At 36.2% G+C, this 10,751-nt stretch overlaps 1 protein-coding gene across 1 annotated transcript; it reads left to right on the top strand.

Moving 5' to 3' along the window:
- Positions 1-7,065: 7,065 nt before the first annotated feature.
- LOC137710271 (heavy metal-associated isoprenylated plant protein 7-like) lies at positions 7,066-9,364 on the top strand. The gene is made up of 5 exons (XM_068449199.1): positions 7,066-7,226; positions 7,354-7,624; positions 7,705-7,910; positions 8,019-8,106; positions 8,640-9,364. Exons 1-5 carry the CDS (start codon positions 7,218-7,220, stop codon positions 9,104-9,106), a joined length of 1,041 nt encoding a protein of 346 aa, XP_068305300.1. The 5' UTR covers positions 7,066-7,217; the 3' UTR covers positions 9,107-9,364.
- Positions 9,365-10,751: the final 1,387 nt, after the last annotated feature.

The raw sequence follows: 10,751 nt of genomic DNA, 5'->3' as shown, positions 1-10,751 counted from the left end.
TTGATCTTAGTTTATGGTTCTCCAAGTGTTCCAAAGCTCATTCTATTCAAGCTTTTTCAGATGCTAATTGGGCAGGGTGTTATTTGGACATAAGATCTACTAGTGGTTACTACATATTTTTTGGGAATTCACTCATTAGTTGGAATGCTAAGAAGCAACCAACTGTTGCTAGATCATCAATTGAAGCTGAATATCGATCCCTTGCAAATACAGCTACTGAAACAACTTGGATATGCAAATTACTTGTTGATATTGCTTATCATCTGCCTTGTTCTCCACATTTATGGTGTGATAATGTCTCTGCAATCTTCTTAGCCAAGAATCCTATCTTTCATGCTCGGACCAAGCATGTTGAGATCGATTATCATTACATTCATGAAAAGGTTATGGCCAATCAAGTCTTTGTGCATTTTATTTGTACACAGGGTCAAATAGCTGATATTTGTACCAAGTCTCTATCCAAGTCCAGGTTCTTGCTTATGAGACACAAACTTCAATTGCGAGTTCCGTAGTTTCGTTTGAGTGGGGATATGAAGGACAAAAATGTAATTACTCCTACAAGAGATATTACTTAAAGGATAAGGAATCTCATTTAGTTTTGGAGGTTTTATTTTCTGTTAGCTTTAACAGCTCTTGCATAAATACCCAAAGTGTAATGTTATTCATTTAATCAATGGAAAATACTTTTCCTAATAGATTCCAGATTAATTGAGTCAATGACGAGGCTGATGAAGAGCCTTAGTGAAAAGAATAACCGGCATATTCCTATATATATTGAATGCCTTTTTAAAATTGTTCAATTTGTTGTTTTAATTTCTCTATTAGAACTCAATGGAGCTAGTTGGTTCTATTGTTTCACGGGTTCTGTAGATATAAGCTCGGACAAGTTGCATTTCATAAACAAAAACCCACATAAATTTAAATCTCCAAATAAAATCCAATTTTCAAATAAACTGACATGTAGGCAAATAAGTGACCTATTATTACAATATATTTACAACTTATGCATCAACTCCTTAATTAAGTCAATAAAGGTTATCATAACTCACCCTAATTATGATGAGCAACAAGCCCCTATACTATTAATATATTATACCAACAAATTTACCTATATTTTGTAGATTAAATAATAAGTATGTTTATCTAAGAAATATCAGTAGTGTGGGCTGTGTGGCTAATAAGTATATTTATATGAGAAATATCGATAATATGCCTACTAATAGAGGCTCGGAATGCATGATAAACATGTATGAAATATTATAATAATTTACTTATATTTTGTAGATTTTTTTAAGGGAAGACAACTAGTGGCAAGCCAAGGTTATCCACCCCTTCCAGGGGCCGGGAAGACTCTCAGAGGCATTTTAGCCTCCCCATGGCCACAAGTTTAGCTTCCACACCAACCGCGGGTTTCAAACCCAAGACCTCCAGTTTTTAGTAATAAAATAATATGCCTAATAAGTATATTTATATGAGAAATATCAATAATATGTGTAAGATCCCACATTGCCCAAGGGAGTGGATCTTGTTAGCCTTATATGTATATTCCCATCTCTACCTAGCACATGGCCTTTTGGGAGTTCACTGGCTTCGGGTTCCATGGGAACTCCGAAGTTAAGCGAGTAGCACGCAAGAGCACTCTCATGATGGGTAACCCACTGAGAAGTTCTTGTGTGAGTTCCCAGAAACAAAACCGTGAGAGCGTGGTCGGGTTCCAAAGCGGACAATATTGTAATACGATGGTGGAGCGGGCCCGGGATGTGACAATCATTGTAAGATCCCACATCGCCAAAGGGAGTGGATCTTGTTAGCCTTATATGTATATTCTCATCTCCACATAGCACAAGGTATTTTGGGAGCTCACTGGCTTCGGGTTCTATGGGAACTCTGAAGTTAAGCGAGTAGCGCGCGAGAGCACTCCCATGATTGGTAACCCACTAGGAAGTTCTCGTGTGAGTTCCCAGAAACAAAACCGTGAGGGCGTGGTCAGGGCCCAAAGCGGACAATATTGTGCTACGGTGATGGAGCAGGCCCGGGATGTGGTGGACCCCGAGCCGGGATGTGACAATCATTGTAAGATTCCACATTGCCCAGGGGAGTGGATCTTGTTAGCCTTATATGTATATTCCCATCTCTACCTAGTATGAGGCCTTTTGGGAGCTCACTGGCTTCGGGTTCCATGGGAACTCCGAAGTTAAGCGAGTAGCGTGCGATAGCACTCCTATAATGGGTGACCCACTGGGAAGTTCTAGTGTGAGTTCCTAGAAACAAAACTGTGAGGGCGTGGTTGGGGCCCAAAGTGGACAATATCCTGTTACGGTGGTGGAGCGAGTCCGAGATGTGGTGGACCCCGGGCTAGGATGTCACAATATGTCTACTAATAGAGGCTCGGGATGCATGATAAACATGTATGAAATATTATACTAATTTACCTATATTTTATAGATTCACTAATTTAAATGATAAATATATTTTATATGAGAAATATTAACAATATGCCACCTAATAGAGGCTCAGGATCCATGATAAACATGTATGAAATCTTATACTAATACCTACATAAATTAATGGGAAGTATTATTGACTCCAAAAATCTTATTTTACACTCCTCACAAGTGTATTTTTCTTTCTAAATATAGAAAGTTTGGAGTGTAGAATAAGGAATTTGGAGTGCCAATAACAATTCCCAAATTAATTTACCTATAGTTTCTAGATTCAAAATTTTGATAACAGGTGCATTATTTTTCAAAATGACCAAAACTATTATACTAAGTAGGTACACTAATCTTTTCAAAACCGAAAAAATAGGTACATTGATGTTCGAAAAATAAAACAAAACATACTAGACACATCATTTTTTACCCTTTTTGTTTTAGAGAAAATAAAAACATGGTTTTTATTAAATCAATAGGGTACATTAATCTGAAAATTTATTGTTGAATTCAAAACGTTTTGAATTTTTATTCCTATGTCAATTAAAATTTCAAAGCCATTACACACGTTATAAGAAAATAAAAAAGCTCTCCATTTTAATTCTGATATCAACATAAAATGCTATATGACTTAATTGAAGGTAATTTGGGGAATCCAAATAATATTAAATATGATGCACAATCTCGATTAGGTAATTTACTTAGGTGAAGGCTAGTCATCGATTTTTGTTAAAAAAATATATTATTGTAGGTTTTATGTAAAAAAAAAAAAGTTTGAATAGGTAAAATCATATTTTCAGTAAACAAAAAAAACCAAAGCAATGTACCAAAACAACATTATCTCTTGGTTTTCCTTTTCATACGTTCTTTCTTTTATATAAAACAATTGAATTTTGAGGTGGTGGTTAACTCATGCTTATTAAGACGCCTTTAGCTAATTCAAGAGATGTTTTTGTAGCCACTAGTTTTGCATGCTCTCAAACTTTAACAAGTGTTTGAACAGTCAGATAGTTGGTGCAATTCAAGCTCTTAGGGTTTATACCTTGCCACGTATCTACAGGTGGGCCAAATATCTCATTCTGTAGGACACCTCCCTAGGCCCGGTGGTCCCAGCAAATTAACACTCAGCATGCAATTGCATGCATATGTATTTAGAAGAAAAACTGAAAAATGCAACATAACATGCAAGGCATGTTGGTTGCTGGTTTGGTTGTGGAGGAAGGGGAACCATTAACCGAAACACTTGATCTTATTCTTCAAAATAATTATGAGAAGGAGGTGTTAATTAACGTTAGGTTTATCAACTAACTTTGTTTTATAGAATTCAACGTCGTTATTATCGTTATCTCCTTATTGTCCCACCTAAATATTTCCATATATGAATTCTAAATTTAATCCTTTCAAATTAAAATTTTTAAAAACGAAAAAAATACAACTGGATTCATACAAAACACGTCAAATATGAATTTAGCCAAGTTGACTGAAAAAATGTTCAATACTCCCTCTTTGCTACTAAATACAACTTGATTTTTGTTAATTCAGATACCTCTTTAAGTGATCACCAACAATAAGTTGTTTTAAAATTAGTTGAAAATGCATTCATTAATCTCATGCTGTAAATGCAAGTTACATTGAGCTTGACTTATGTGAAAACCTAACTAGTTACACACAATTAACATGGACTGATGGACCCATATAAAATTCCTATAATTAGATTACTTCCTCCAAATTAACATGCACATAAAGCACACTCTTGACCCATGGAATGGAGAGTCTTTTTAGTGTGCCGGATCATGGGGCAAAATACCATATGTCATTATATAATTGGAGAAAATGTTTTTTTTTTATTTTTTATATGTATCCTTTCAATTATATAATGACATGTGGTATTCCGCATACCCTAAAATCTCTCCATGGAATTGGAGAAGTTTTTCTCTCACAAATCAAATTCATGCGACTGGATCGTTCCTGATTACAATTTGTGATACCCTACTGAAACCTATAACTTGATTGGTGTACTTGGTAATGAAAATGCCGAAAAGTTCGCGGGGCTCTTCTAAAAATTATTATCTCATATATTATCAAAACTTTTGAAATTTGTTGAATGATACATACAGACTGCACTTATGATTTTTAAATGGATAATACTCAGGTACTCGTTAGTCAGTTTTTCATATACTTATTTTTTAATTTGGTCCAATTAAAAATGCCATGTTTTTCTTGTCTTTTAAAGTTCAAGAAAAACTAAATAGCATGTCTATTATTAAAATATAAATAAATAAATTAAAAAGAAAAAAAAGAAAAAAAAAAAGAACCTTGTGTTAAAATATCATTGAACCACAACAACAAAATTGAGTATATAAGCTGCGTTTCCTGAGTACCTAAATATTATTCTTTTCTAATTTCATCAAACTTTTACATTTATAATTTTCCTAACTTGGAAGTTAGAAATTGTGACATCCCACATCGCCCAGGGGAGTGATCCTTAAATGTATATTCCAATCCCTACCTAGCACGAGGCCTTTTGGGAGCTCACTGGCTTCGGGTTTCGTAGGAACTCTGAAGTTAAGTGAGAAGGGGGCTAGAGCAATCCCATGATGGGTGACCCACTGGGAAGTTGCTCGTGAGTTCCCAAAAACAAAACCGTGAGGGAATGGTAAGCCCAAAACGGACAATATCGTGCTACGGTGGTGGAGCGGGCCCGGGAAGTGATCCGCCCCAGGCCGGGATGTGACAAATTGGTATCAGAGCCAATCCCTGGCCGGAAATGTGCCGACGAGGACGTCGGGCCCCTAAGGGGGGTGGATTGTGACATCCCACATCGCCCAGGGAAGTGATCCTTAAATGTATATTCCAATCCCTACCTAGCACGAGGCCTTTTGGGAGCTCACTGGCTTCGGGTTTCGTAGGAACTCCGAAGTTAAGCGAGAAGGGGGCTAGAGCAATCCCATGATGGGTGACCCACTGGGAAGTTGCTCGTAAGTTCCCAAAAACAAAACCGTGAGGGAATGGTAAGCCCAAAACGGACAATATCGTGCTACGGTGGAGGAGCGGGCCCGGGAAGTGATCCGCCCCAGGCCGGGATGTGACAGAAATCCACAGATATAAGTAATAAATATCAAATTTAAGTGGGACTTTACCAGCCTGCCATGCATTTGCCAATACAGCGCCTCACGTGCCCTGCGCACTGCCCAAGTGTTGTACAAATCATTTTCCAATTTTGACCTAGCTGGGATCAACAATGCTGCATCATATGACAAGGCTGTAATTTTACAATATGTTCTTTACGAAATTAATAAAATTTACTATTTAGAGTAAATAAAATAGAAAATTGGTCAGAAACCAACCAATTTTTTGACTGGTCATCAGAGAAAAATAAATTAACGCTCACAATTAACATAAGTCACATAATCATCCAATAATCTAATACTAGCCGTTGGACTAAATCCAACTTTTAAGCTGGCAAACCATTGAATCAACTGTTTAAATTGAGTAATGCTATTCATACCATGTTTTGTACCACATTTTCATACCACCTTAGGTGGCATTTGATGTGGATAGTCACATCATTTGAATTGATCAGATTTTTAAATTTAGTTCATTATTTAATAAACTAATAATTAAATAAAACTAGTTAATTAAATTATGATTGTGATATACGAGGAATCTTTCTCCTTCTTTTCCATGGATTTTGTAAATTTTTCAAATGATGTGGCTATCCACATCAGATGTCACCTAAGATGGTATAAAAATGTAGTATAAAAACATGGTATAAATAACATTACTCATTTAAATTAGGAGCCTTAATTAACCAAGATAGATAAGGACTGTAGAGATTGAACGGATACTGAATTACGAAGTAACCTACTAAAAAATGAGTTGTAAAGTTAGACATTACTTGTTACCTAATCCAATCTTAATTGTTGCAACACCTAAATTTACTTGGCAATCAACGCCAAAAAAAGGTTAGGGTGTTTTTCTTTTTTCTTATGTGCATGCCTAGCTTACAAGTAGTCAAATTACGAAAAAATAAGTATTCGGAATGAACTGTAAATTTAGACGTTACTTGTTATCAAATCAAACTTTATCAGGTCAACACCCAAGCTTACTTGTACACATTGTTGTTAGTTTGTGTATACTCTAGCAAATAATACCATTGTAATCATTAAAGTTATGTAAATAAGTATTAAGATGAGTTGTATACCCCGACGTTACCCAATTAAGTTTTCGTTATCTAAACCCTCGAGTTTTCTTATACTTTTGACTTGTAAGTGATTGTCAAATAATTTCTTTCATATTTTGAATTCCACTCGCTCACTCATTCATACTCGCTAACTATATGAAGTTCATCCCCACCATTCTATTAACTCCAGGTCCAGACAAATACAGTTGAGTGAAAGGAACAAGAGCACAAGAAAATTAAGCAGCAGAAGCAAGTGGTAGAAAATTCCAGAAATGCACAAAAAAAAAAAAAAAAAAAACAAATGAACAGAGGGCACACGTGGCCTTCCGAAAATGCCACGTCACGGAGGTTAGAAAATTGGGTGATGAGAGAGAGAACCGAGTGGCTTTTGGCTTCAGATATGGTGGATCCAACTATGTAACTCAAAGTTTAATACAAAATATAAAGATGTAACTCGAAGTTTAATACAAAGTACAAAGAGAGACTGCCCTTTCATTTCTCATAAATACAGGGAAAGCTGAGCTCGCATCCCACTCGGCACTCGAGAGAGAGGAGAGAGAGGGATTAAAAACAGAGTAAAACTTGACAAGTGAACTAAACCAATGGGGGAGGTCCTACAACCTTAATAATCTTTTTTCTGATTTGATATTCTTCTTTTTGTATATGATTTGTTTCTCTCAAAGTTTGCATCTTTTGTTTATTGGGTTTGTTCTTGTATTTGGGTTTGTGTTGGTTTAGGAGGAGAAGAAGCCTGAGGAGAAGAACATGGAGGAGAAGAAGCCAGAGGAGGTGCAGAAAGAGGGAGAGAAAAAGCCTGAAGCTGCAGAGGAAAAGAAGGAGGAGAAGAAAGCCGAGGAGGGAAAAGATGGGAAAGTAGAGGCCAAGGAGGGTGACGACGCCGCCGCTGCTCCTCCGCCTCCGCCGCCACCTCAAGAAATTGTGCTCAAAGTTTATATGCATTGTGAAGGGTGTGCTCGCAAGGTGAAGCGGTGCCTCAAAGGATTTCAAGGTTTGGATTTTCATTTTTGGTTTGTTTTTGTATTAATCTTATTGGGTTGATGTTTACTTAATTTTGATATTAACTTTCAGGGGTGGAAGATGTGAGCACAGATTGCAAAACTCACAAGGTGGTTGTGAAGGGAGAGAAGGCTGATCCAATTAAGGTTCTTGAAAGAGTTCAGAGGAAGAGCCACCGGCAGGTGGAGCTGCTGTCTCCAATCCCAAAACCGCCGACGGAGGAGGAGAAGAAGGCGGAGGAGAAAGAGAAGCCCAAGCCAGAAGAAAAGAAAGAGGAGGTGCTCATCTCACTCAAAGATTAATTAGTTTTCATAATATTTTTTTCCATTGCCATTTTAATTGAATTTTTTTTTTTATTTATTGGGTTTTTTTTTTTTTTTTTGCAGCCTCAAGTCATCACGGTGGTGCTGAAAGTTCACATGCATTGCGACGCCTGTGCACAAGAAATCAAGAAACGCATTCTGAGAATGAAAGGTGTGTTCGAATTTTTATTTTATTTTTCTTTTTTCAGAGAAAAAACAAAACCCGAAAAACAAAAAGAAAAATGTAATTATTTCTTTGATCCCTTTTCAGATTTGGGTTCATGCATATTGCACCTTTCCACAATTAAAAAAAGGAAATCTTGGACTATGAATGCGTTGGCAATTAACGGTCCTCATCTTTTATTAGCTGTGCAACAAATCTGCAACCTCCATAAAAAAAAATAAAAAAAAAGAGAGAAAAATATTGAAAAGAAAATCACTTTTCTATTTTTGTGAATCTCTTAAGAAAATAATTATTCTCTCACCAATGACCAATCTTTCATGTCAATACATTCTTCCTCTTCAATTAACAAAAATCAGGTCCAATTAAAGTCAATTCAATTCCTTTCCAAGCCAAATCCCACCAATCCCAACTTTTATTTATTTTCTGAATTTTCGTTGGCTTCAAAAAAATACTTTTTTTTTAGTCGAGCGATATTCTGATTAATCATATTTGTGTGCTTTTCTATTGTGTCATTTTTTCAGGAGTGGAATCTGCCGAAGCAGATCTTAAGAGCTCAGAGGTGACAGTGAAGGGTGTGTTTGATCCGGCTAAGCTAATTGATTATGTACGCAAAAGAACCGGGAAGCAAGCGGCGATCGTGAAGCAAGAACCGGAGAAGAAAGAGAAAGAAGAAGCCAAAGAAGCCAAAGATGAGAAGAAAGGTGGTGAGGAAGGTGATGACAAAGAGAAGAAAGGAAAAGATGGTGGTGGTGGTGATGAAGCAAAAGCAGAAGAGAAGAAGGAAAATAAAGCCGACAACAATGAAGCGGCAGCCGCCGCGGCCGCTGATGGTGCACCGGAAGGAGCTGCCACAGAAGAGACTAAGGTGGTGGAGCTGATGCAGAAGAATGAGTACTATTATCACCCATCAAGGTATGCCATGGAATTGTATGCCTACCCACCTCAGATCTTCAGTGATGAGAACCCTAATGCCTGCTCTATCATGTAAAAAGTAGCGATGTCAAGGGTAGAATGGGAATATGGGAAACGATGTTCAATTGTCAAGTACCATGTCCTATTCATGTGTTACTGTGTTATCTTTGTTGCTCCGGAGTGAACTATATCATCTATCTACAGAGATAAGCTGTGGAATTTTGTTAGGCTGCTGCATTTTATTTTCCCTTTTAGTTGGCAACTTGTTACGTATATAAATATGAAAAAGAATAAAATAATAACAATTATATCATAGTATAATGACATGTGTATAAATCTTTGTGCTTTTTTATATCGATCTTTTTGATCCAAAATATGAAAGAAATAGGTGTTTCTACAATTTTATAGCCCAGTCAATTATGTTCTACTTAATTGCTGTTTTATGGCCACATATCTTTTTGGCTAAAGAATGGAAAACCTTTCTCGTCATGCTAAATTTTGGAGTTGGCTAGCAACTGATTTTAACACCCTTTCTTTTAGAATTCTACACTCTGTGCATATAAATCGTAAAAGAGAAAATTAAAGTATGGTTCTTGAACTTGGAATTTTGATTTCTAAATTAAAATTTTGTGAGGTCGGTCTCTGAATTCATTATTGTCCTTTTGGACAACTCATTATTGTCCTTCTGGATAACTTTTGCACTATTCTAAAAATCTCCGTCTAGGCACTAGGCAGCTGGCAACTGACCCGATTAATGCCTAGGCATTTAAAAATTAAGAAATGACACCTAGATATGCTGAAGCACCTGCCTAGACCACCTAGGCACCCGCCTAGCTCACCCAGACCCACTTAGGTTGCAACTCCCTTAGGCAGAAAATAGATAACTTTCATTTTGCATTTTATTTTTTTTCAATAAATTGTAAGAGACTTGTTGAATACTTAAATGAGCACACATTATATGCTTGTTTCCCATATTTTCATTATGTTTCAATACTTCATAATATATGTGTCATTCTATTTTGTAGTTTATGATGAAATTATATATATTTTAAGTATAAACATACACTTATTTACATGAATATAATGGATTTAGTTAAATCCGCGTAGTCTACCTAGGCACCCGCCTAGACCCTGCCTATCCGTCTAGGCGCTAGGCCCCAACTCACCGCCCGACTAGCGTCTAGCGTTTTTCGAATCTTGAACTTTTGTAGAGCAGCTTCCATCTTCTATTGGTCTTTCAACATTTTTTATTTTAGAAAATTGTTATTAGCACTCCAAAAATTTAATTTCACACTTCAAATTTTCTATATTAAAAAAAAAAAAATACACCTGTAAGGAATGTATAATAATTAAGATTTTTAGAGTATTGATAACAATTTCCTTATTTTAAACAGAAGTTCTAACATTGTCACTCAGAAAACCACTACTACTTTATATTGTGATGAGTTTATTGACTAATTAAGGATTTTGGAAAAAAAAAACAAAAACGGAAAGCTCACTTAAGACAGTCTAGGGACGTGTACTTCAAATTTCTCATTGTGGGACAAAACGATTTTCTTGGAATTTCTTGGGGTACATGTATTCTCATTCATTTTTTTTTTTTTTTGGACAAATAATATTTTTTACATTAAGGGGGGAGAGAGTGAGCTAAACCTCACAATAGACCAGCAATTACGTGGTTTAAATTTGTCTTTGACGAACCTAAGGCCTTTCACTTACCA

The sequence above is a fragment of the Pyrus communis genome, chromosome 12 (assembly GCF_963583255.1).
Source record: "Pyrus communis chromosome 12, drPyrComm1.1, whole genome shotgun sequence".
NCBI lineage: Eukaryota > Viridiplantae > Streptophyta > Magnoliopsida > Rosales > Rosaceae > Pyrus > Pyrus communis.
Note: the sequence above shows the minus strand (reverse complement) of the source record. Positions and strands in the feature narration are given on the sequence as shown.